Genomic DNA, 27,560 nt, shown 5'->3' on the forward strand with positions numbered 1-27,560 from the left:
TTTCAAAGGCCACAAATTGCAGCCAAAAGACTACGAGGATTTGTTATTAACAGTACAAATCAAAAAGGAGAAGCCTATGCAAAGGACAAAGGGAGCTTCTGCAATTTTTTTTCCAATTTTTCCCCTATTAAAATGCTTAACTATTACTTGTTTAGAGCTGCTTACTGTTGTTCTGGCTAGAAAGAAACCAATGTAAAGTACATTAATGCCTCTGTGGGCAAATCATGGCCGAGATACAGCTTCTTTACTCTCACTGCTGAGACCTATAATGAAGTTTTATTTTAAATGCAGCCAAATGCTGAATAAAAGCTCCTGGTCTGTAAAGACTCTTCACAAAAGGAATAGTCAAAGTATGCAGCTCTAGGCTGCAGATATTCATCCTCCCAGTGAGAAAGAAAACTTCATGTCCCGGAGTGACCTGTTCACTTGAAGCAATTATTCTACGTATAGGGGACTATATGTCACCTGCTGAAAGTAATTACATTTCAGACATCTAATCAGAACTCCATTCGTGGCAGCAATCCTGAACTGTCAACTAATTTCCACCTGGTTACTTGTTAATTACCAAGGACACGACGAACACGGTCACGGTGACAGTTCAGGAGCACGGTGCGCGTGACACCGCAGCCACGCAAAGCCAGGCCACCTACCAGGGCGTTGACATCCTCCGTCTTGTAGATCAGCATCCGCACCTCTTCTGGATCGCCGCTGAAAATCGCCTGCACCAGTGGGGGCTGGCAAAACGAAGCAGAAAAAGCAATGTTAGAGGATTTCAGGTAATTTTATTTTAAAGGGAAGCGTGTCATTTAGCACATAGGACCTTGGCAACAAATCCACAAGAGCCACCAACCTGCCTAGAGATGATTCCAAAGCCTGAGAGTGTTTATCCACCCAACGAGCCTGTGTGCCCACAGAGTGTGGACCCCAACAGAAGGGCAGCTTTGGTCTAAAACACCCCCACTGGGCCAGATGTTCTCTTTGGCATGCATCGGAAACACTAATTGCATCAGATATTGCTGTGTGCTTGCTTGTTTGCTGCTGGCACGGATTAATGGTCATGCAAACCATATTTAGAAACAGAAAATTATGCAGATAACATATTTCTGAGCAATTACTAAACAGCTTGTTTCTTTTACAAAATAAATATGCAATGAGCGCAGTTAATTTTAACCACCCAAGAAGCAAAATGATTATCTTATTGTTTCAGGGCTATTATTAAGCTATTATGGATCAGAATGCATAAATAAATAATCAGGCAGAGAGGAGAACAACTACACCATGCTCCTGGCTTTGACAATGCGGGGCTACTTGTCCAGCCATGGGAAGTAATGTGCCAAACTTGAGACGTATGCACGACTACTTAAGAACAACAAAACCATTCCTAAGATTGCAGAATTTAACTAGCTTATACACAAGTCACAGAACTTAACTAGTTTATACAGGAGTCTCAGAGATGAAAAATACTAAATGCTTGAATTCCTGATCTTTTTAATGCAATAACCCTCCTATTTAAATCTGAAAAATACAATCTAAGGTGGTGGTTTCATTTTAAGACACAGTGACGCTCTCTGAGAAAGAATCACACGAGGATTTCATGCTTGCTACCCTTCCAATAGAGAAAGGCCTAAAGCAGCATCTTTTGTCACAACTGCAAATTCATCACGATGTTGGAAAAAATAAAAACAAAAAGCACTAGTTGCACTTTATTTCTTTTATTGGAATGCTTCCTTTTATTGTCGTGCTCCCTTCTCAACGTGTGTCAGAACACAGCCTCAGAACATTCCCCACGGAAGGGTGCAAAATAAATATAATATAGAGTCTGCAAAACAACAGAGAGCTGCCACATACCATTTGCAAAGGTCTTCCAGACCTTTTTTCATGAGTTTTTTTTAATAAATAAGGTAATAAATATCTTATTTAGTAAGATATTTTATCATTTTAATAGCAAAAGAGGGAGAGGGATAGTAGAGCAAAAAGTTAAGAGCTGGAAATTGGAAAGAATAGATGAAAACATTACAGGCTAATACCCAACTTGAGCCACTGCTGGGCTTTTTTCCCAAATTAACTATTCTATTTTAGCTTATTCTTTATCTCAGGATTTTTATTCCTTGCTTTTAAAAAAAAGATGAGGTGTGAAGCGAGCAACACATTACTGCTGCAGAATTTTTATTTTATTAACTATTATTAGAGTACAGCTCTTGGAATGATGAACAACTGTTCTATTAGCTCAGTTCTTCAGAGCTTTCAAACTCAGATGGAGATTCACTTGGGAGCGAAAATATTAAACCAACAGCCAAGCAAAACCTTTCCAGAGTTTTGGTTTTCAGCACGTTTGTTAACGCAACTGTTACCCTAATGGTCTGGAGTCCAAAACCAAGGAACTGTTTCTCCTCCTGCGTGGCTTGGCCTCCTGGCATCTTGCTGCAGGTCTTCCCAATCTCCAGCCTGTAGAGAATGTAAAATCGAAGCATGGGGCCCACTTCATGTCATCTTCCTTTGCAGATAAGTCAAAAAATCCCAAGTTTCTCTCTCCTTCTTGTGCGTCCTTACCTTCTCCTAGTGGCCCATTTAAAACTCATTTCTCCCTCTATATATGGGGCTGTAAGAGTGACTTCACACGTACAAGTAAGATCATCTCCCTGAATCAAAGGGACAACGATTCTTCAGCAGCAAAGCAACTAAGCCAACGTGGCAGAAGCCTGGGCGACCCCGCCGACGTCCCTGTGGAGCGAGAAGTCGCATGGATGAAGGCAAGGCAGATGCCCCATGTTGGGAAGTTGCCCACGGAGGCCGGACTCTGTCCTCCTGCCGTTGCCAATCTCTGGTCTCTGTGAAGGATGACGCACTGGAACAGACTCTCACAAGGACCCTTTAGTTGGTGCTGAAGCTCTCAGTGAAGCAGTTAGTACTTAGCCTAGTAACTACGATATCCATTAAATATTTGGTCTTGTGCCTAATTACTCTGGCTCTCCAGCAAGAGCTCCTCGGTTATTTACACCACATTCTCACTTGGACAGGAGATGGAGGCAGACAGGTAAAGAATATTTCCACACAATAAAGTATTAATTGTTCTTGGGAGTGAAAAGGGTAGGTTAAATATATCGAGCCTTTAATTGTTGTACTTGCATTACATCAAGTTCCTGAAGTAAAGGTTTGGATGCCTCCATGTCCTCGTTGCTCCTCAATGGCAAGAAATGTAGTGAGACAAAATGTTTCCAAGCAGTAATGATTGTGTTGGTGTTTTTCCACTCTCCTCCAATGTCACATTAAGCACAGGCATTTCTTCCCCCAGGTCATGGTACCAAGACTACTCCTCTTCTGAGTTTTAATTTAGGACTTTATTCCTCTGGCCATTTGTGGCTTAAAATAGTGTTTTTACTTACTGCTTACTCGCAGAGGTTTAGACTGCATTGTTCCTTTCATATAGGGTTAGGATTTATACAGCTTCGAGAAACACTCTTCTGTGCACAGCTCCGTGGCTCCAACCGCAGCCGCTGTCTCACCTCAACACCTTCCCTTGGCAAAACCAAGGTATTATTCAAGTTATTATTCAAGATATTATTCAAGTTATTATTGTTTCCACTACTGGGATTTCTGTGTGCCGGCTTCTAACAACGGTATCATCATGGACTTGGGAAAGAAGGTCCTCTGCTGACTGCGGAGGGGATCCAGAGGAACCACAGGGCTCTGCTCCACATCTCCTAAGGCATTTTTGAAACTACCCAGTCCCTGAAAGATCAGTGGAGAGAAGCAAACATGTGAATACGACACACTGGTTCTCTGGATGTATTATGGCAAAATGACAGCACCGTCAAGGGATCAAATGCAGGAGTTACACACTGAGCAGACCAATGAATCTCCTACAAACTGCTGTATTTCTAATGACAGAAACAAAGAATGTGAGGCAGAGCTCACTTTATCTTCTCGTGTGTATTCCTTGTTGCTTTTGGAAGAGTAACTCAGTTATTTCTGGGTGGGATTGCACATAATCTACTGCAGCATGGACATTCCCAAAGACAAGAAAAGCAATTCCAAGGGGATGTCCTAGCGAGGAGCTGCTTCCTGGCAGGGCTTCTACCCTCCAGGCTGGCTGCAGCCAAGTCCCGGGCACCTCACTCCCATCCTCGCTTAGAGGCTTCAGGCTCAGGCCTGACAAAACGAGGATCATTCTGCATCATAAGGACGGAAAAATCAATCGCTCACTTTACACGAGCAAGTGTTTTTCCAAAACAAGCTCCAAATTCTGTTTCGTTACGGCTTGCAGCCGCAGCCCAGCACAAAACACGGCGCTCCGCGGAGCTATTCCTGGCACCAAGCCAGGCTCCAGCTCCTGGCTGCCTCCCACGCTTCCTTCGGGAGCCAATCGACCGCCCTCGGAATCGCCTGGGCTTCCAGGTGAACCACAGGCTACATCCTGCTGTTCCTGGAACCCGCCAAGTCTTGGACGGGCAAAAATATCCCGCAAGTGACCTGGGCTGTGTTAAACTGATCAGCGAAGGCACTGAAATAACTCCGGACAGGTTAAATTTAGACCATTACTAAAAAGGAAGAGACACAAATTGAAGTCAGGTTGCCCAATGTCCTTTCCTTCATTCTAATTATTGGAGACGGACCACCGGCCTTAAATTTGAGGTCTTTTTTTTTTTTTTTTTTTTTTTTTTTAATATCTCCAGATCAGATCTGAGAATCTGATCATATCTGAAGGAGCAGGGAAGAAGCAGCAGCAACCCCACTAGAAAAGACTTGCCATGGAAGTAATATTGCGTAGGAAAGAATGCCATAAATTCAGATCTCTCGAGGCCCCAGATCGCTTCTCACCAGAGATTTAAAAATAAAAGCAGCTCAGCAGAGCAGCTCACTTGAAAAACATCAGTCACACCAAAGGCTGCATTTCCTGCTTGCTTTTCCTGTAGCTATTCAAATACACTTGGGTGTTTTTTTGGTGGCCGCACAAGCCTTGACCCCTATGAGCCAAACCCAACCTTGTGTGCAGAGGGAAATGCTCTGTGAACAGGCACATTCACCCTGCCCACAGCCTTAATGCTCCTGTAATTCTCTGCCCATATTGCCATTAGGTGCTATAGCTGAGATTTCCATGAGAAATTGCAATATATCTTGCAGATAAGCGGGCTGCAAGGTGAGGAAGATGCTCCACAGTATGGAAGAGAGCACAGCCACGACTGGTAGCAATAAACCCAGACTGCTTCTATAGTGGTTTTGTATAAGAAAGAATTCAGGAGTACTTTAGAAATTGGACGTGATTATGGAAGAGGAAGAGGCCCTAAAAGAGGAATTTGGCTTGCAGGCCACACAGAGCTGTCCCCACCGTGCTCTGTTCAGGTAGTGGCTGGTATGAGACACCTGGGCACCCATTTCAGGGAACCTGAGGACCAAAAGGGAACTCTAAAACATGATTTACAAGGGAAAGCCTGAACTAACTGGGACTATGCAGCTTAAAGAAAATTTAAAGGGGGTTTGAGAGCAGTCTGCAACACGGGAAAGGTTGTTAGTGACAGCAGCTACATCCAAGACACGCAGGACTTAAATTGCCTCATGCTAGGAGGGCTCGTTTCTGCTCCATTAAAGTCAGGGCAAATCAAGCCTGTCCCAACTTCACACCATGATTACATAAATACAAAGCTCCAGGCAAAAAAGAGAAGCTGCAGGACAGGCTGTGCTCCAGCAAAAAAAAAGAAGAATGTGCATTTTCCAGCACTTCAGCTGGGATTACATCGTTAAAAGGACAATTATCTCCATGGCGTGGCACACGGTACCTGAGAAATTTCCTCAGAAATCAGTCGAAAAATGTATCCCTCAAACTGAAGAGGACTTAATAGTCTGAAATGCAAACACACCACTGTGTGATACAACCAAAGAGCGTGCACACTCTGCTCCTCTCATCCTGCAGAGAGAAATGCAGCTGGGGCTTCCTCCCCTCAGCTCACATACTGTATTTCTGCTAAGGACACATCTTTTAAAGGCATGACCTCGCATGCCCCCAAGTCTCATCAACATTGCACGGGATCAGCAACGCTCCCAAGGTCCCGCTCTCACGGCTGTTCCAGGGAGTGACAAAACCTTTAGAGCCATGAAGGTGACATCAAGGTGGTCAGGACAGCGGAGCAGAGCAGGAACTGTCTGATCTCATAGACCTGAATGTCATATTGGAGATGCAGGCTGCTCGGGCTCAAGCAGCCTGCCTGGGCACAAAGCACACACAGGTCCCCACTGCCTATGCAAGCAAACCAGGCAATGCCTCTCCAAGCATCTCTGTCATGCTAGTAACAAATATTAACCCCAGAAAAGTCAAGGAACCTCCCAACTAGCTTTCTCATACATAACAGGTGTCAAATACCTTTTAAAGAAATTAAGCGCTCATGAAAAAGCCTCCTGATTTCTCTTGTAGGGTCCAAGCTCACAGTGCTTGCAAGAACACCTGCGTTCAGCCTCCTCCTGGCAGATTTTAGCCTCTGCACAGCTAGTATAAAACTCAGATTAAACATGTTTAACTGCTGGTGCTGGTGACAGTGTTATTTCCCTCAATCACAGCGTAACGAGGTGTGAACACGCAGATCAGGCCACTGCGACATCTCACCCCCTTTGCGTTTGGGTTGCTGTAGCTGGCACGGAGCTCAGCTCCACAGCCCAAGCAGATGTTTCACCTCTATTTTGACTCTGGAACACATTAGTGAGCTCGGCTTGATGGAACGAGTCCTGCTAACTCCCTTGTACTCGCTATCAACAACTGAAGCTGTCAGGAAAGGAGCTGCCAGCTTTGCTGGTGAAGGCAGGGGCGGCGCTCGGCAAAACCAGGCTGCCAGGCCAAAGAAATTAAATGGAAATTTAAATGGGCTGCATTTCAGAAAACAGTCTGGGATCTTTCAAGCACAATGGGCCTGAGACAACAAATTCGGGTGCTTCAGAATGACTTCGCAGAGATTCAAGTCAAAAGTAAACGCAAAATATGACCCTGAGACCTGTAATGAGCCATTAAATTCCTTCCTCTAGCAAGCTCCCAATGAGTCTTGTTTCTCCTTGCCTGCACATCCTCTGGGAGGGCTGCAAGGTGCCGCACATCCTGCCAGCACAGGTGAAGAGAAGATAGAGACTGATTCTCACCATCAAACCTCATCCCACCCATTAAATACACCTCCATATCGAAGAAATTTCGACCATGGAAGAAAAGCCTTCAACACCAAGTGCAGCTCACTCTAGACCTCACTTCAAGTGCTTGAGCAAAGCAGCAACAAATAAACCAGCCTTCACAAAAGTCTTTTTAAACCCAAACTTACTCCTAAGCCCATTTTTTATTTTCCTAGAGAGCTTAGCTTAAAGCTGAAAGTTTAGTTAGTTATTTTTTGTAGATTAACTCTTTAACCTATTTATTTTTTGCAAACCACACTTCAAAAGTGAAAAGTTCACTATTCTGCCTTGCACTTTCACATATCATGAGCAGGAGGATTTCCCAGCCCGGCCTGGCTTTGCTGTTTCCCATTCCTTGGTCACTCTGCAGGAGACGCCTGTGGTTATGTCAACATTTCCGTTCCACAAGGGTCTTTCCAAGCGGTTCTGTCCACTAGAGAATAGCCCGTTTGGGGCAGAGCAGGGGGAACAGGCTGGGGAAGACAACACCCTAGGGGAACTCAGCAGGGAGCAGGAGGTGGCCTCACAGCTGCCCTCCTCAACGCCAGGCAAGGCCCAAACCACAGCGTGTGGAGCTACACTCATCAGCTTTCCAAAGAGGTGCAAGTCAAGCGGCCAAAGCTCACGAGAAGCAAAAGCCCCAGGGCTAGGCCCACCCTCACCTCCTCTTCTGTGCTCTTTCTGGGCCCAGGGCTTTAGTCTGCTAGGTATTAACTAAGCAAAGCCCTGTCCCTCTCAGTCTTCCTAGTTCTTGGGATCATCTTACCTCCTTTATATGGTGGAAATCATAATTTTGGTCATGTTCACCAGGGCCTCTCATTGACTTTGGCATACAGTGGCTCACAGTTTGCTGGCAGAGGAACAGGTCGGAAACCACAGTCTTGTATTACATAGCTTAGACTTTCAGGACAGGCCTAATGAAATGCCCTCAAGATCCGCCTGATCCTGTGATCACACACACGATTTCAAGGAGAAGCAGCAGCTGGTTTTGAAGTCTGCTCATTGCTTTTGCTGAAGAGGACTTGTGCCTTGGGAAGGCCGGGACTCTCCTGCTTGCATTGAAGTGCCTCCGATTCCCCTTTCCGCCAGGGCAAGATGCACAGGACGACGGTGCTTCCATATAATCCGCAGGGTCTCACAGCACAGCCAGTTTGGGGGAGCTGGCCTAGGGAAATTCAGCCCTCGTGCACTCGGCCAAAATGATGGTTGGCTGCGACTCAGTGCACGTTAAGACTCAGGAACAGTGTGGTGCTAGCCCAAAACATAGTTCTGCCCTCTCCCCTCTTGCTGTAACGGGTGTGATGCTGGTGGTGGGTCAATTATTCGTGCAGAAAATTTCATGATGTTTTTCGATTCTCAAGTGGGACGTCTTGTAAAAATTAAAGGATCAAACCTCCATAATGCCAGGCAGAAGAGTAAAGAGTCCCTCAGCGCTTTCCATGCCATAAGCACATGAAGACCAGTGATGGTGGCCACATGTCTCTGACATATTCAAACTCCAGCTCCTCTCTTTCCCCAACCTAGAGGCATTTTAAGTATTCCATTTCTTTCTGCCTCTATAGAAAAAAAACCCCACAAAGTCATATTATACCTTTGCAGATTTCTGCAAAGACATTTCCAGGGTGGGGATGTGTCTAAAGCTGCTGGAGTAGCACCGTGCTCGATTCCGACTGCCGTTGAGGGAGCTGACACTAGCTAACCTGCTGCTTTGATACAGTTTCTGAGAAAAGCCTCAGGAAATACTTGAGGCAGGCTCCTGGGCAGAAAAAAAAATAAAAAAATCACTTTTCTAAATGACTGCACCCAGCTCCAGCAGCTCGGTTTGCTGCAGATAACAAAAGCACCCACAGCACAGCTTCCTCTTGTAGTTTTATGCTGGAGAGAGCTGAGACTACAGCTTTCCCTCAGCTCGTTGCCTTAAGAGGGCGAGAGGTGCCTGCCCAGCACCCTGCCCTTGCTCAGGGCACGGACAGCGATGGTGGGAAACCTCTCTGACCAAGTTCAGCTCCTGCTTCCTTCTCTCCCGACAGTTAACGTCGGACTGGGGCTGCCTGCAAAGCTTTCTGAAGGTCGAGGTAGCACGGGAGGGGAAGGGGCCCGGGGGAGCTATTGCTTTGCAGAGAATCATGATTACTTAAAGCACAAGAGTGTCAAATACTGCAGATGAAAAGGAGAAAACACATTCCCTTCCCCTCATTTGCTATAACTGTGCAAATGCAAGTTTACCTCTTCCAGCTATTCCTGCAGACCAGCAGTCCAGCAGCCACCACCTCTGTCTTCCGCAGCTGCCCTCCTGCCCGCTGCACCAACATCTGGATTTCACTTTTCCAAATACAAAATTGACTCCAGAAAAGATCCCTTCTTTTTCTGTGTATTGGAGAAACACTGCTCACTGGAGATGCGACTGCAGGCAATTTTGCAGGACCAGAATTGTACAAAATGCCAAATCTCTGGCAGGTTCTTCTCTGAATTTTTACCAGTGGGGCTCCCAAAGCACAGCTCCCTTACAGACACAAGAAGTGGCATTCTCTTATGCAGCTGCAGCGTGTCTTTTAGGCAGTAAGTGGTTCTACAGAAGCCTCCATCGTACTGGATAAAGGTGAGAAGAGATTTTCTGTGGCGTACAATGCAGGCTGGGTTCTGGGTCCATGTTCACCAGGCTGTGCCTGAGCTGCTGACATGGTACAACCTGCTCAGGGAAAGCAAAGCATCCACAGAGGCAAAGCAGGCACCAAAGCTTCTCAAAGAAACCACCATGAAAGCTTTCTAACGCAGACATACAGATTTGTCCCTCCTCATTATGAGAAACAAGACTTTTTTTTTTTTTTTTTTGGTGAACACATACTTAAAAAAATCGTCCTGGGGTCAGCACTACCTGTGGAGGATTTAAGCTGAAACATTTAAAATTTGTCAAAGTCATAAACCTCTGAAAAATCCAGGACATAAGCCAAATTTGCGGCACTCAGATTGTACTGCCTACCAAACGCAGCCTGGATTATTATCATTACATCTGTGCAGCAGGGTCAGCACACAGTGACTTAGGGCAGAGAGCAAGAGCTGCTTGCTCGCTGTTACCATGAAAGACTCTCATTTTTCACATACTTACAAGGCCTGTCGTCACCCTCAGCTTCAAACCCGCAACGTGACAGTGAGCTACCATGAGGTGAATGCAGTTTGCCTGGGATGAGACTTTTCCCAGCGCTGTCCTGTAAGTCTTGGCTGGAAATTCAGCAGTGACATAATGAAAAGGAGATTAAGAAGCCTATTTATTTAAATACGTTGGCTTTACAACAAGAGAAAACTTTCAAGCAGCGCAGGATACCTTGAGAAAATCTATTAGTGTTATCCAGCACCCAGAACATTCACTGCAGTTCAAACCACTGTACAGTGCATTACTTCAATAAATAAATAATCACTGTTTATGTTTCTGAAAAGCCTCGAATTATACCCAGAAATAGAATCAAGTCATGCCATAAGCCTGCCTCATGATTGTAATGTCTTTGCACATCTACACCAGGAGTTTATTTTTGAGTCTCTAATATGTGTTATTTTTAAAGGAAGGCGATAAGAAATGTAAGAAGTTTCATACTAATGAGGAGAACATTTATTTCTCCTGGAGCTTTAAGGCTCTGCTCAGTAAAGCTGATAAATATACTAATTCTAAAGCTTTGCTTAATCCATCCGTCAGTCTATCAGGATCAACACCCCAAGCTAATTCTAATTTAAAACACAGGACTGATCCTGCAGATAGACTCCTTTCTTTAAGAATATAATTTCTCCTGCACAAACATCACTTCCCTAGCATCACTGTATGGCAGTCATGCAAATTCTAAGTTGCCACGTTCTAGGCAAATGACAAGTTTGTTGTACGATGGGGTGAAACAAAATCCAACCAACTAACCCAAGCTGGAGGCTCCTGAAGCCTCTAAGCTGCTAACTGCACCAGTCTGTAACAAACCAGAATTGCGTTACCTAAAATTGCAAGGTTGATGAAATACCGAATTTACAAACCTCCGCTAAAAGGACACTGACAACTACAGGTAAATCAACAAACTGACAGAAATGAGTGGTTTAATCTTTCCATGATTTTGTTTGGCCAAAGCCATCACAGGGGTCCCCACAGAGGCAACGTTTTAGGTGCTGTATGAGCAGGAGAGTGAGTCGGGAAAAGCTCCATCCAGAGCCATCCACGTCCCAGCGCTCGGCACACCAGGGGAGAGCAGCGGCACATACTGCTCTTACGTTTCTTTGCTCCTTCTGACAAGGGCCTGAAGTCAGATCAATACCTGGGGAACGTGAGCGCAGATTCCTCCCGACTCAGTAACGCACTCGTTTTGTTCACTGAGCACAGGTTGACGAGGAGCAGGGAGGCTGCCAGAGCTCAAAATACCTCAAAATGTGGGGCAAAAAATTCCTTTGTCGAATGTTTCGGATTTGCAGGTGCTCCCAGTGCATATCACAGCGTCAAATGTGCCCCAGGTCGGGGGTCTTCCTGGGTCTTCCTGTGGGCATTCAGAGCAGCAGCTGAATCATTCATATAGGCAGCACTCATGAGATCCATAGGCCTGGATACTGGCTCTGGAGGAGCAGCCAGCAATCTCCAAGCAATTCCTAAGGGCACATCCCAACTTTATAGAGAAGCAACACATAAAACTGTTGCATGACCAATTGCCCTTCCATGTCTTGTCAGGTTTTATCCATTCAACATACCTCTCTAGCACCTTTTGTTGGAGTGACAGTCTTATTAAAAATCGTATGTAAAGCAGCACCAGAAATGGTGATAAAAGAGCTTCCAAGTACTGGCAAAAAAAGTGAAATTATAAAATTCTACATAAAACCACATAAAATGATTTGCACTTTGCCCCACTATCCTCTGCTTCTCTCATAAAAGGAATTTATGCGAACGGAGAAGCAGGCATTAAGTAAGTCTACTAGAAAGTCCATAGAACGTCATGGTGCTGGAATCTGTGCCCAGCATTAAGTCAAAAAGATTAATTTAAAAATCCTACCTGGTGCTTCCTCCCTAACCCAGCTCTTTATCCTCTCTGCCAGCTGCCTGGCTGCTCCTGGGCAAGCAGGAAGGGACTGAGGTTGTGAATGTCGAGCCTAGGTCCTCGTCAAGGGATGTGTCTGGCTCAAGTGCCACAAAATGCAAGCCTGGGCTCTATTACAGATACTCTGCAGGTAAAGAAGGGTTAACTGCAGCCTCCTTGGAGACCTATAAGGCTCTAAAGAAGAACTTCACAAGTATTAACTCCTCTAGTTGATATATGCAGTTTACTTGGTAGGTCTAGGAGAAAAGCATATTAAAACGCAATACTGGACGTGTTTTGCAATACTTTCCTTCTGGCTAGATTTAATTTCATTCATCAGCTCAGCCTCATGTCAGGAGTTCAATATTTAGTTCACATATTTAATTATATTTTCTTTTCACCACGGCCTCTTCCAGCTAAATACTTCATGAGGATGTTCCCTTACTAGAAAAATTACTAGAGTGAAAAGGTAATGTATGTAACATCGTATGTTAAACTCCAGAAGGATGCTTTTTAAAAAGCCAACGATAGCACTGAATGGAGCCTTCAAGGAGGGGAAAAAAGAGCCAAGTAGTGATAAAATTTAACAAAGAGGGTAAAAAACCTTCAGCCCTTTCAGAGAGTTGCAGGGATTCATTCATTCACGCTTCCAAAAGAGGGGGGACTGGTACAAAAAGATCAGTAAAACGCGTTCTCTTTGCAGAGCACCACTTCTGGACTCCCACTGTGTATTACCTGCCTCCTCTTTGCAGAGCACCACTTCACTTCTTGACTATGACTCTAACACCTGCGTCCTTTCCTCTGGTGTTACCAGCTTGCAGTTTCGTGCATCTCTTCGCCTCCGCTGTAGTCACCGATGAGGCCATTTTTCCCTGCAGAAATTACTCATTTCCAACTGGCACCCTTGCTCTTCTGTTACTATCTGTGCTTCTTGCGGGTAGACTAAACTATATTATTTAGAAGAAAGGAACATTTGGAGAAGACAAGTCATTAATCAAACCCTATCACCAGAGGAAGTTCTCTGCTAAAGCAGGCAGGATGTAGCTGGTTTCAGCTTCTTTAAACATGAATTATTATTCAGATTTTTTCAGTGTTAACAAACCTAGTATTTACGATGCACTGCCACACAATTTGACATCGAAACCTGATGCAGTAACATAAAACTTCTGAAAATATACAACACCTATTGGAACTTCAGCTCTGCAGTGCATAATTTAAAGCAGCGAGTTTAGCAACCACCATCCTAGTTAGGGTGACTTCAGGCGACAAGGAAACGGTGCCAAGGCTGTTCCAAAGAAACCTTCGACTTATCACCCACGGGCTGGTGTGGGACAGAGGATCCTGGGGATGGGGAACCTGCGCATGGAAGGCAGGAAGAGCTTGAGCTGGTGTGCAGACTATTAGCACAGCAAAAGCAGTACAGACAAGGCAGCTCTTTCTCCCCGTCACTGATCTTGGGATACAAATCAAGAGGGAAATGCTTCAGATGACTCTAGCAGATACAAAACTTCAGCAGAGAGGAAGGACCTCCCTGCGGCGTAGTTAACTCCGCGACAGCTTGTCCATCCGAGCTTTCATTTGGGACAAACAGAGGAAAAAACAGAACCTCTCTTGCAAGAGTTCAACCCGGTCGAGATGAGCGCAGGAGATAGCGGAGACGCGGGGCAGCTCGAGCACTTCCTCCTCTACGTGTGCTGCGAGTGCTTTATCAGCACAAAGATAAAGTGATTCAATCCTGCACGTGGAGTTTGGCTCTGTGAAAGGCAAAAACACCCGCTTTGGCCAGGAACCGAAAATAGTTGCAGGGGCTGAGGTCCAACAAAAAGCAGGTTTAAGACCTCTGCTTTCATAACACATGCTTTAGTAACAGTTTGTTCCTCCGATGGCCTTAAAAATAACCCTGCCATATAAGGATGCAAACGATACACAGTTTTCTTGTAAAGATTTCCTCAAGTACCCTAAGGAGCGAAGCCTCAAGGATGGCTGCTAATCTCGCCCCGAGCTGTCGGCACATCGGGCCACCATGCCTTTTTTACTTGGAGTTATTGTATTTTATTAAAGGTTTAGTGACTCCTTAAACTTCACCTTTGAAAAGGTCCAAGAAAAAGGGGACAGGACAGAGGGATGGGCTGGGATCCCGCAGCGATCCGGATCAGTGTCCGTGTCAGCACGAGGAGCATCGCAACAGACCCTCCCAGGACGCAGCTCGGTGCCACGAGCATCGCCAATGGTTGGGTCAGAAACAGGCACCAACCTGTACCTGGCACTGCTTGGGAGGATTCACCACTGCTTCAAGGGGTCACAATTCCTGCTAGGCGCCACTGCAAATCTCTCAGGACTTTACAAGACTCTGTGTTTTTGGAGGTCTTTTTAGTTTCCCAAAGTTTCAGAGTGCAGACATCCCAGTAAGATGTGCTGCGGGACCAAACCCAATTTTCTTATCTTGGGTCTTCAGCATTTTTACTTCAGCGCTTTGTGACAGAGGTAGGAGAACTTGCCGGGATAACTTGCCAGGAATCTTTCAGACACACGCAGAACCTCTTTGCATGGTTTACACTTTCTGGTTGTCAGATCTAGGTTCCCCTTGAGTTTTATTCTGGCAACCCAAGGCTTTAAGGAGCTCAGCCAGCAAATACTTCTTCCAAACTTTCCAAAGAAATAATCAATCAGATACAGAGGTTCTTTGGAAAATTAAATTTGCAAATACCCATGGCCAAACAAAGCCTCAGACCTGATTCAACGGCAGGTTCTCTGTCCTTGAAAGCATCACGCCAACAAGCTCCGCCGGATCCGTGAGCCTCAGGTAAAACCACATATGTTATTGAAGAGGAAACGGCAGCACGGACAGGACTGTGTGACTCATCGCAGCGCTCTCCCCAGCCCTGGGGTAAAGGCCACACCAAGGAAAAGCAGCAGCAAAGCTCTGTCACCTCGCAAAACAAGCAAACAGAGAGAGCAAGCAGCACGGGACTGCCAGGAGACAGCGCAATACCAATCACTTGAGATCAAAAAATCCTCGGAGGAATGGATGGAGAAGGAGCATAAAGCTCTGTGGTTACTGTCTGCGGCAAGAGAGCACGCAGGCGCTCGCAGGGCTCCCACAGGCAGCAGGGCAGCTAACCCAGGCTCTGTTGCAGCTCATCAGGTAACACTTCAGTCAGGATAAAAGCGCAAGCGCGTTTCTAAAGTCGGGGCCAAAACACAAATTCATGCAGAGAGGCTGGAAAACTCCTCGTCCAGAGGATTTTTTTTTGCCACGGGCATCTAGTGACACGATGGAGCTGGTCTGTACAGATCAAGGAGATAAATGCACCTCCATGCTTGAGGAGCGCCCCATACGGCTCCACGCGTGCTTGGGGCCTTGCTATTTTGGCACTGTGCAAAGGGGTTCTGCAAAGACTCTGGGATAGTGAAGGTCAATAAATGCAAGCAGAAGGGAAAGCTAACGCACGCAGGGTACTAATCTGCTCTGTGGTCTTTAGAGACGGAGGAACAACCTTCCTTATTCTTCCAGTTGCAAAGAAGTTAGCAAAATGCAGCCTCTGAAGAAACAGTAGGGCAAACCTCAGCCTGCAAGTCTGGCACATGATCCACACAACATAAACCTGTCATAAGAAAAGATACTGAGTCTTAAAAACAGAAAATATGTCTCAAAATCATCAGGAATTTCATTTTTATTGCAACATGGTCAGGATTCATCCCGTTACCTAAGTGCCCCTCTCAAGAGGGCAGCAACACTAGTCCCTCGAGCTTGACACCTTCATCAGTTTTCAACCTCTAATCAACAGATTAGACCTTCTGAAACGCATTCTAATGTTCCTTGTATGTCTTCCTTCAGGGTTTTTAAAGTCTGAAAGCAATAAGAGAATAAATGATATGACGACCTGTGGGTTACAGCAGAAAGCCAGCACATTTCATGGAAGAGGATAGCCCAAATCTATAAATACAGAAAAGCACGAATCCTGCAGAAGGAGACACACGAGGCCCCAGGAAACACTGGTTTTGCTTCCAAGTGCTCAGCGTACCACTAGGTTGGGGCAAAATGGACGTGCCACACGAGGGCTTTACTGCAACGGAGCCATAAAACACTGCAGACGCGTTACAGCCAGCAGGTAAACAGCAAGGAGCCCAGTTCTACAGTCCGACAAAATTATAAGACCGATTCACTTGGGCAGGCGGTTGAGGAGAGGCTCAGCTCCCCCTGGAATGGTCAAATTATTGCAGGAAGTTTTGGGGATCCTTAAGCAAGTTTCCAAGCCGCCCACACCTCGCAGCAACCGCGCTCCAGAAGGGGAGCAGGACAGCAAGGCTCTGCTGCAGCACTGGTGTGGTCAGCACGGAACACCTCTGCACATCGCCCATTCCCTTCAGGTTGGGATCCGCCTGCGGATGTCCCACAAACATCCAAGAGCCACAGGAGGGATGGATTTACACGATTTACAGCGACCAGGAAATCCAGCGTTCCCATAAATACTGCGCCAAAGAAGCTTTCGCTTCCCTCGTTTGGGTCAACAAGCCACCAATTAAGTTTTGGGCTTTTAAGACTCCAATTATGATAAAAACAGATAGCAGATCTTCACCCTGTGCTGCTGGAGATGGACCATGACTTGATCTACAGGTGCAACAAGAGAGGTTTATCTTACCTAACACGCAGACTAAACAAGACAGGAAGCAGCAGGCCTTGCAGCAAATCCGGGTGGGTAACTACCAAAATGCCCAAATACCCACAAGCGTTTCCTTAAATACAGAACCACAGGGGCAAAAGGGGCTTATTGCACTTCCACTTTTTCTTTTTCTAAAAAAAGAGAATTTGAAAGTTGTTTTTAGGGCAGTGCTCTTCTCCATAATTACCTTTATAAGAGCAAACCTAAGTGGTAAAGGCTTGTGGGCGGAGAAGCTCTTGGGCTGGTTTGTGTTTGAGCATGAGCTGCCACAGTAACATCCTGCTTCATGAGGAGGGGTCCCCAGAGGACATAACAAAAACAGACACACAAATACGGGCAGTTTCTTAAAAAAAAAAAAAAAAGAAAGAAAATACACACACACACTACATTTTTCTTCAAAAAATACAAATAAAAGAACAAAACCCGTATATACATACAATGGCTTCTGCACGGGAAAGCTAACTAGGACTACACGAGGGGACACAAATGGAATGGATCCCTGTTATAGAGCCGTTTCATATATTTCCTTTTAAATACATCAAAAATGTAGCTAAGTCCTTGTTGATTTGGAGGAGAAAAGCACATGGGGGACTTAAAGGAAAGCAGAAATATTTTGTGAAAAGGCAATGAAGCCCTGGGAGAGCAGTACGTTCGTGTCGGGTAAGAATCCAAGCAACAAGTCTGTGAGGAACATGGCTCTCCAGAAGTTTAGTTGCTCCACGAGTTTCAGCCACATGAAGAAAAGGCTCAAGATAAACAAAACCTACCAGTTTTCAAAGTCAGGTATCGACCTCAGACCCAGAACAAAGGCCCAGACCTCAGACCTGTTGCTGGGGAGGCCCTACATCACTGTAGATGCCCTACAGCAACAGGTTTCTATTTTCTTGTGAAGCTTTAGCATTGCTTCCTGCTGCTACAGCTCTGCTACTGCTAAAGGAAGGATGTGCTGCAATGTCGTGGCATTTACTTGCAGTTACCCACTTGCCTCAAAATATTGGCAGCTTCAAAACATCTTGGGTGGAGGAAGGAGAAGGTGATGAATCATCAAGGGGGTGGAAAGAGAAGGATGGGAAGTTCCATTACAAACATGCTAGTCCCACCTCAGAAAAGCCCAATCTGGGAAAGTGATGTTAGACTGGTACGAGAGGGAAGGTTTTGGTTTATTCTGTGTCAAATGACAAGAGTAATATTTGTGATCTTTGGGGGCAGCTCATACCCAACAAATGCTCTATCAACTGTGAAGCAGCATGGCTCCTGCAGTCACGACAAGCAGCCCTTGTAACGCAGCCCAACTCAACGAGAAGGTTGGATCAGAACGTTCTCCAAACACGGAAGGGTCTCCGGCAAGTATTTTCACACACCCTAAGTACACACTTGCAGCCTCAACTATAGAAGGAGACCAGAAAAAAAAGCATCAGGGTGTTTCCCAAATACATTTTTGCCTCGCTTGATGTCTTATTAAAGAAAACAAAACATCTCACAGCTCCAAGGAGGCCTAAAACAGACAGACTTGATTCGAGGTCCTTGTCCAGCATAAAACAGCTAAGGGGATGGGAGACATTGCTCCACTCACCAAGACAGCAAAAAGAGAAAGGAAAGCCATGCAATTTTCTGCTCAGTGGCCAACAATTGCTGTCTGAATCTCTTCCCCACTACATGAAAAAACACTTAATTTACCTTGCCAGATAAAGCTGGGTTTCAAAGCAGTTTAAAATTACTATTTGGGAGGCTGTTCTTATTCCCACAGGACCAATTTTTCAGAAGCAGCAAGCTGTATTACTATACCATTTTCTCCTATGTCTCTGCTCTCCTTTTCATTTGCTACTAGCTGGCAAGGGCAACAATGGCAGAATTTGTCTTTGCCTCTCCCTCAGCTTGAACGCACAAGGAACAAAAGAGCTGCTGCTAAGTTTTAATATTATATTGAGTAATGCCAGGGTAAATTCCAGCCCAGCAGCAAGCAGGCAAGGAATACAAAGTCTCTCAATAGAGTTGGCACACCAAAGAAAAGGCTGCAGGTCCCCAAATGCCAGAACAGTAAATGAAGTTGCACTTACTCTTTCTCACCGCATATAGTCAAGTTATTTCCTGCACCAAAAACATTAGACATGCTGATAAACAACAAGCCATGGCCAAAAAAGGCACTGTAAATAGTGTTTTTTGCTATTGAGAAACAACGATGAAATGAGTTGTACTATGGACACTGGAAAGAGATGCTTACAGAAGCACATTCATGAGTCTTTACATTTAGAATTTCAAACACAGAGATTCACAGAATCCCTAAGGTTGGAAAGGAACCTCCAGAGATCATCCAGTCCAACCCCCCGCACACACAGGGTCATCTAGAGCACGTGGCACAGGCTGCATCCAAGCAGGTTTGGGAGACCTCCAGAGAAGGAGACTCCACAACCTCCCTGGGCAGCCTGTTCCAGGGCTCTGGCACCCTCACTGCCAAGAAATTTTTCCTTAAGTTCCTGTGGAATTTTTGGTGCTTCAGTTTGTGGCCGTTTCCTCCAGTTCTATGAGTGGCCACCACTGAAAGGAGGCCGCCCCATCCTCCTCACTGCCTCCCTAAGTACATATCAGAAAGGTTAAGGTTCTTCTCTTTCTTCTCTTTGGAGGTCACGAAGGAGGCAAAAATACAGTACTCACACTTCACAGAGACACCGCTTGAGACTATAAAGTTCTCTGAACACTGTTTTTTTTTTTTTTTAAGCAAATTTCAAAACTACAAACTCGTCTTCTCTGAACTGTGCATGTAACCCACCTCTGTGTTCCACATTTTTCAAGATAAAATCTCAACAACAGCAACTAATCCTTAAAGTTTAAATTATGGGCTTAAATTCCTGGGTAACTAATAGGCGTTAAGCACTTTAAGCAAAGCTAGAGGGACACATTTCAGGGAACCCAAGCGAGCTGCAAGGTTAACATCCCAACCCCAGGCTGAGCTGCACCGCTCGGCTACGGTTCTCTAACGCAACAGGGATTTCAGGTCCCAGACTGCAGAGCTGCTGCCGGCTGCTGCTTTCCCCACTTCCCCCCGAGGTTTAATGCAAGCGACGCGGGCTGCGGAAGTGGGTTCTGTGTTTCCACGCAGCATCGTTCCCCTCCTGGGACAAGCCCAACAGAAGCAGCGAGCAGGGGGTTGGATGAGATGATCTCTAGAGGTCCCTTCCAACCTCAGCGGCTCTGCGATTCTGTCCCCATTTGAGCAGGGGGGTTAGATGAGATGATCTCCAGAGGTCTCTTCCAACCTTAACCTCCCTGTGATTCTGTCCCCTCTTGAGCAGGGAGGTTGGATGAGATATCTCCAGAGGTCCCTTCCAACCTCAACCACTCTATGATACACCTCCCTTGCGTGCCTCTTGCTCCCCTCCTGCTCCAAGGCAGCTTTGTTGAGCTCAGCGCTGGGAAGGCAGCTTCATTCACCACCTTAACATCTGCTCACCAGGTTGCTCCTCAGGGCATTGGCAACGTCCTTAACGAACGAGCACTCACCTGCTAAGCCAAAGATACGATTATTCCTATAAATGAATTACGTCTCCAATACCTCGCCAGTTCAGCCGGTTTTCATTACCATCGGGAAGCGAGGCTGGGCAATGGCTCTGCATTCCGGCTCGTTTTCCACGCTCTGAAAGGAGGAGGACGCCGAGAGTGGCGTCCCCATCCCGCCACCAGCACTCGTATCCCGAAGTGACAGCCAGGGAAACGTCAAGGTGCTCCTCATCTGTCCTTTCCCTGGTGCTGGCAGTGCAGCCCATGCATTGAATACACGTTCACTGGAGCTGGGCCATACTGCGCTTCCTAAAACACGTGCCCACTGCAAACACACAGCTCTGGAACAGCTCTGACTTGCTGGCATTTAAACAGGCAGGGGCAAAGCTTCGATGCCACGGGGTGCATTTACACCAAACGGCTGCAAGGCTGGTGTAAAAGGATAGCAGTTCAACTTACACACAGTAGAATGATATCGTAGTATTAATTAACAACAAATACGCTCAAAAATGATAATATGAGGCAATCATTGCTGGGAAGCTTTAATTGCAGAATTTGATGCTAGTCAAGGCTACTGGATATTGTTAGAGTTCGTTCTTGACCAGATTCCTGCAGAAAAGAAATAAAAATGTATCTCAGCAATGACATTAATAGTCATGGTATGACCGTCTGCCCCTTAAGTCACTGATAAAAACACCCAGCCCTCTCCAAACCAGGCTGGGCTTCCAAAGAGCAACGATTAAGGCAACAGAAAATAGCAGTGACACAAAGGCCACGTCTCACCTAGCCCCTCTCCAGGAGGCTGCAGTGTCTCCTGTTCAGCTCTCAGCTCACCACGGGCAGCTCCTCTGCCCACGTGGAGGCAATTACGAGTTTCTTGGTCACGGGGAAACCCAGTCAAGCAGGATTTACCCCATAACCTCCTGCTAGGATGGACAACTGCCCTTCTCACATGATGTGAAGGGAGGCAGACACCTTGGAAACTACCAGCTATCACTGCACCACTTCTGTTTGTTGCATCTGGGGCTCAAAACTTTCTAAGAAACATAGATAACATGATATAGCCGTTACGCAGCAATCTGTGTGTGTATACACATATCTATATATACAGAGAGAGAGAGAGAGGATGGATGCAGTGCAAAGATAATTTAAAAAGACATCTTCAAGGTTGGATTTCAGGCATCAATCCAAGTTCAAACAATTGGGAGATATGAGAAAAATATTAATGGATGGGGAGATTACCCCACATCTGTGTTCTGCAAGCATCCTTTCAACTTCTTCGGCAGATCTGGATTTAGGCCAACAAGATCATGTGAGATTAGGGCAAGAGAACCAGAAAGCAGAGTAGTTTGTTTCCTGTACACGTACGACTGTTACAAAATCCCTTGTAAGAGCTCTTCAATATCTGAATTTGATCAGTTAGCAGTCAAGAGATGTTTCAGCAAACTGTACCCCTCTAAAACTTAAATTGTGGGGGGAAAGAAAGCTATTCTTAATAAACACTGCACTGTAGCACACAACCAGACAGCCCCTTCTGTGTAAACACCATTTCACCATTTGTGTCCCGCATGAGAGTTCAGCTGCACTTTACCACAGCACCTAGCAGCGGATACAGGGAGCTGCCGCTCACAACACAGCAACGATAGAAAAGCAGAGGACACGACACATAACAACCTATATTCAGGGGAAATTATATATTAATTTATTCAGGGGAAATTATACATTAATTTCATGGCAAAGTGGGGCCAGCACACTGCACCTGGGCCAGGAGAACAAGGCAGGGTCATTTGCCAGGGCTGGGAACAGGAAGGAGAACAGCATTATTTTGCCTTTGATATCCTTAATAACCATATTAAAACGCAAATAAAGACTCAGAAACAGAATAACGAGGGATTTCAACCGCAAACCTGCAGCCTCAGCAAAGCAAGGTGAGCAGCAGTCATATGGAGCACCCAAGGACCAAGCTTGGAAGGAGCAGCCAGAGGCTCCATCCTCCACGCAAGGGCACGTGCCAACTCCCATTGAAAACTGAAATTAATCTGCAGCTATAACTTCAGCTAAATGTATCTTGTAAAAAGCCACTGGAGGCTTTATATTTTAATCTCTCCGCCTCATGGAAACAAACACACAAGCATGCTTTACTGTAAATAATAGTTAGGCACTCTTATTGTTATTTAACAAGACTTAAGAAAGGGGCTTAAGAGACTTGCAGAGATGGGATCCCCCTTCCTTATGCAGAGTTCACCAGGTAATTCACAGTCCTAGCCAAACACTCTATATTCTTGTGAAATTTGTGAGCTTCTTCCATGCTAACACCAGTCTTTTTTATATAGCAATACAGTTGGGCCTCAGTGCTTGTGCAGAAGCGTAGCCCATTTTCTCCGAGCAAGTTCTTGAGATGTAATTGAAACTCAAAGGGTGGGTCCTGCCGATTTGTTTTGACACTGTTTCCTGTTTATGAGGATCTTCAATGTCACTGCATAAGGGCACGACAGCACCAATACGGCACGCGAGGGGGAAAGCAGGATGTTGACAGCGCTCAATTCATTCTACCTGAGCTTACAGACCAAGTCACGTCGCAACCAACAAATAATTCCATGAACCTGAAGGTTCACACGGGAAAATACAGAATCCAGAAGCTGGACATCTGGGGCTGAGCTCTCTGTAGAATAGACACTTTCCAAACGCTTTTTTTGTAAGCATCCTTCAAACACACTGGTGAAAAAGACAAAGCTAGAAAGGTTCATGAGAGAAAACGCACACCCTGAATGCATCCAGAACATTTGCTAGGGGCATCATAAATCTTCTAAAGGAGATTTTATCTGAGCAGAAAACAGCTAAATGTTTGTTACACTGTGCTATATCACCATAATGCTTTAAAACTGCCTTAAACCGAGACCTGAACCCCATCTTTTCTTGTTCTTATCAAACTTTAACAAACTTTGGTGTATCTAGGAGGTGGGGGCAATTTCCACCTGGCAATATGAAACTTGCTATTGGAAACCCCTCAGATCTCACACTACTGTAAAACATGGAAGTGAGAGGACATGACAAAAAACCAAAACAAAACACCAGGTTGATTTGCCCTTGGAAATAAAACTTGGAACATAAAAATCTACCCAAGGAAGCTATTTCATAAGAAAGCACTGAAGTCACGAAGCCAAGCCATGCCATGAGCACGGCTCCTTCCTACCTCCTAAACTCTGTGAGTTTGCTTTGAAGCAGTGGTTTATTTGAGAAGTGCTTGTGCAGCTCTCCTTGCCATGCTCAGTTATTTCAGCTCCAGTACATCACAGCAAGTTTTATGTTTGTTTGTTTTACTGATGGAGGGAACATCCTAGTGACATCTCACATAACGTGTCTTGCCAAAACCAGGGAAATACTGAGAGCCCTGAGCAGGGCAGGGGAGATCTCTCCCAAACGGCTCCAGATCCACCACTTACTGACGAACTGCTTCCACCAAGTCCACTCCATTTTGCTAGGAGGTGAAAAACTAAGGCATAATCCTCCCAAAACAGAGAAGAAACAGAAAGGTTAAACCAACATGCATGGAAAGAGAAACACCTAGTGAGGCTCATCAGCTAAGAATTAAGATGTCCTAGTATTGTCTCCCAATTCCGTACAATAGGACAATACAACCCTCGAAAGAGGGCAAGCTTAAGCTTCTACCCCTACCATGACAGGCGAGAAGTTGCTCGCAGTAGAGCTCGCTCCAGAGCTGCCAGCCCTGGTTTTACTCCTTTTCAGCAGTAAAGTTGTATCTGGTCAGTATATACCCACATATGACCACAGTGTTTTATTCTGACCTTCCACACACCCTCTGCAAGCAACTTCCTGAAATGCAATCAAAGCCTTCAGTATCTTTTGGACACTGACACGCTCTCAGCATAGATAATCATTTATATGATGTGCAAAGAAGCCAAGGTGAATCTTCACTGTTCCTGGTAAGCTCTGAGCTTTCTTCAGCACAGGATATGAGAATCACACAGCAAATGTCCCTACACACACACACAGGTATCACCTGAATAGCATCTGATGATACAAATATATAATTTAACATATTTTGAAGACAGAATCATTGATTTGCTTTTCAAAAGCAACCTACTTTCATTCTAAAAGGAAACTATATTGACGATGTCAAGTACATTCTCCCAACTAAATAAAAGAACAGTCACACTTGTCTAAAAATTTCAAGCATTTTCAGTAGATTTGCAACACCAAGCACACACACAGAGTTGTGGAGATGGGCCTAAACCAGCACTGCTCCAACATGTAAAGCTCTGGTTGATTCCCCAGTCTCACAGGCCACCTCTGCCACGGGGCTGGAAACACCTCTCCGAGGGTTTCTCTTCATGTCCTGGTTCCAGAACACCCTCATGTTAGTCTTGTGTCTGTTGCAACCACAAAAAAGCAGAGCAAAGACTTGCAGAGGGCTGCAGAGGAGGACTGCATCAGAAAACTCCAAGAGTTGGGCTCCTTCTGCTTACATTACTGCTCCTCTGTCTGCATCTGGCACTGCATTTATTGAAGTTCATATAGACAAGAGTCTATGAATGTTCAGTTACCCAAATCAAAAATACACCAGCACATCTATCTGTATGATAACAGTGCAGAGCCTCCGCAAAAAGGAAGCTGTCAGGCCAAGAGAGGGATTTTTATGAACCAGCCCATTCCCTCAGAAGGTCCCTTGATTCTGCCTTTCCTACATCTGCTGAGTAGGAATTAGCCAGGACCTGTCCATCCAGAAGAGCAAGCGACTCTCACTGCATCAAGCAGGTTTCCTTATACGACACAGCAGCGCAGCAAGTCAACGCTTCACCAACAGCCCTGCGAGCTGAACGGAGGCGACCAAAAGCCCGCCAGGGTTATTGCATTACCAACGCTCCTCCCAGAAAATTAGATAATGCTCCTGCAGCAGCAATATTCACTTAGCTCTGCCTTCACAGACTGCTGAGATCTGAATGCTAGAAGTGATGCTGGGAAAAAACCCTTATGCATGCAAAATAGCACACTGAGATGCAGAATACCCTCAGAGATTTTGTTGCCTTAACTGCAGCAAATCGCTGTGTATTTTGCACGCAACAGAACAGAGATGCATTTAACTTGGCAGTTTATCTAAGCAGGGAGACATATTTTACTGAAAATTTTCATTAAAAAGTTCTTTAGCATCTAAAATAGGACTGTTAATAACTAATTACTTGGCAGTTGCATCACATGTGCCACCCTTTAGATAGACAGATAAATAAATTCATCCTCAAAGAATTGAGACAAGGCCTTGAAGGTCAAGTCTGACATGAAAAAGTTACCTCAACTTAGTCATATCAACAAATTAAACTAGGGGCTATCATCACACAGTCCCTGCTTTTAGCTTGGTGCCCAGGAGGACAAGCGTAGCCTCTTCCTAATGTCTTTAATTTCAGAAATGACCGGCTTTTTTTTGTGACCACTGACAAATACCCTGGCACCAGAGCAAAATTATCCACCAGCATTTTAAAGTAACGGGTCCAGATGACTGTACACATATCACCAGGGACGAAACCAGCAACAGTGCAAAACACCACAGAAGAGGTTAGGCCAGAAAGCAAGAAATTCATCCCAAGAAGCTACTTATTTAGAAACACACAACTCTGTCACCCCAGAAAGTCCTTAGACAAAATCACCAAGTAAAAATATATTTCACATGGAACACCCCAAAACACATTGGAGCTGCAGACTGCACTTCTGCAGCTGCCGGTCGGACTGACCAAACCACAAAGGAAAGCTCACGATCAGACTTCTAGTTTTCTCCTTCCTGCAATGGAGAAGACAGCGGTAGGGAGATGTGGGGCACGGTGATTACAGCCACGGCATCACCGTGGAAGTCAGCAAGGCACAGGCAGCAAAACGCTTGTAGGACACACAAATCTGCCCACAGTCCCCCAGGGCACGCGCGTTACTCACCAAGCAAAACTTTTCCTCTCATTTGTCCCCAAAATGACCCCACCTTGGTGATTTCAGGGGGTGACGGTCTGGGCAGCCACCCTTCACGAGGGCTCCTGCGGACGCACCGCACGCCAGCGGCAGCTGGAGCCACCCCGCTCCAGCCAAGATACGTGCTTAATCTAAATAATTTACAATACATGTAACTTGAAACAGAAGTTGGGAGCAGACCTGTGTGTGCTGTTTTCATGCAGGCTTAAGGGTTAAGAGTTATTTCTAGGAGCACAGAAATGAATCTGGAGAGAGAGAACAGCAAATTCTTTCAAATTTGCAATAATAGGAATAGCAATAATAATAACTCCAGTAGTTTAATGCCCAAATTAAGAACAAAAACTGGGAATTATGGATCATCTTGCAGGATTCCAAATACAACTTTGTGGATTCCCATTACACAGCAGTATATGCAGATAAATGCATTTCTAATGCTGGCCTGAACGTGCACATACCACACGAGCATATTGCAGCTGAACAGCACAGGGGAGCAGCAGAGCCCACGACCTCCGCTGGCTCCAAGCTCCTCACAGACACCGGTGCCTTCACAAAAAGGTGTCATATGCTCTGCTAGCTCCTGAGTTCTGCCTCCCCACGTCTCAGAGTTCAACCCCGTCCAACATCTGTACAGGAGCAAGCGACCTTTTAACGGGCATCTTTCCTGGATTAGTAAAATAACATCGCAAGCTGTCCTGTAGTCCATATTCAAGAGGCCTGAGCACCACATTACCAATATGTTTTTGGCATGTTTTACTCTGCTGATGGAGATTGAGCTTGTACCGATGGAGAGACTCACATAAAGCGTTACCATGAGTTAAGAGAAACCACAAGCTTATCACCCTTTTAGCACGCCACAGATTTGCCAATGTACAGTCCCCACAGGCAGACAGACATGCGGAATAAAGAATGATTTATAAACAATTTCATAGCATACAGCCTGCAAAATCACATTTGCCCCTTTTTTTTCCCCAAAAATAAAAGCATACTGTCTTATTTTTTATTACTGTACTTGGGAGTTGGATTTTTACTTTATACCTGTACATTGGCCACATTCCCAAGCATCCAATAACAATTCTTACATTTTAGAGTCAGCATGTCATCTTACTGCTGTTTTAAGCATAAGCTTTACAGAGCCACACACCAGAAATACTGTGACTATAACCAGAGATGCCTCCTCGCTCCATGAAAAACAACTTCACACACCTATTTTAGCAACAGATGGTTCAAAATCAAAGAGAATATAAACTATGAGGCA

General features: G+C 45.4%; 1 protein-coding gene across 2 annotated transcripts in view; it reads right to left on the reverse strand.

The window, feature by feature from the left end:
• Positions 1-27,560, reverse strand: part of ANKRD44 (ankyrin repeat domain 44) — a 97,601-nt gene that overhangs the window by 56,494 nt on the left and 13,547 nt on the right. Inside the window, exon 1 of one of the 2 annotated variants that reach the window (XM_026047678.1) lies at positions 651-736. In XM_026047678.1, the coding sequence (XP_025903463.1) occupies positions 651-686 (36 nt within the window). In that variant the 5' untranslated portion in view covers positions 687-736. Of the gene's footprint in view, positions 1-650; positions 737-27,560 lie in introns of those variants that run through there. The other variant, XM_026047681.1, reaches the window with a different exon arrangement.

The sequence above is a fragment of the Nothoprocta perdicaria genome, unplaced genomic scaffold (assembly GCF_003342845.1).
Source record: "Nothoprocta perdicaria isolate Ctin4 unplaced genomic scaffold, notPer1 scaffold_11, whole genome shotgun sequence".
In the NCBI taxonomy this organism is placed as follows: Eukaryota; Metazoa; Chordata; class Aves; order Tinamiformes; family Tinamidae; genus Nothoprocta; species Nothoprocta perdicaria.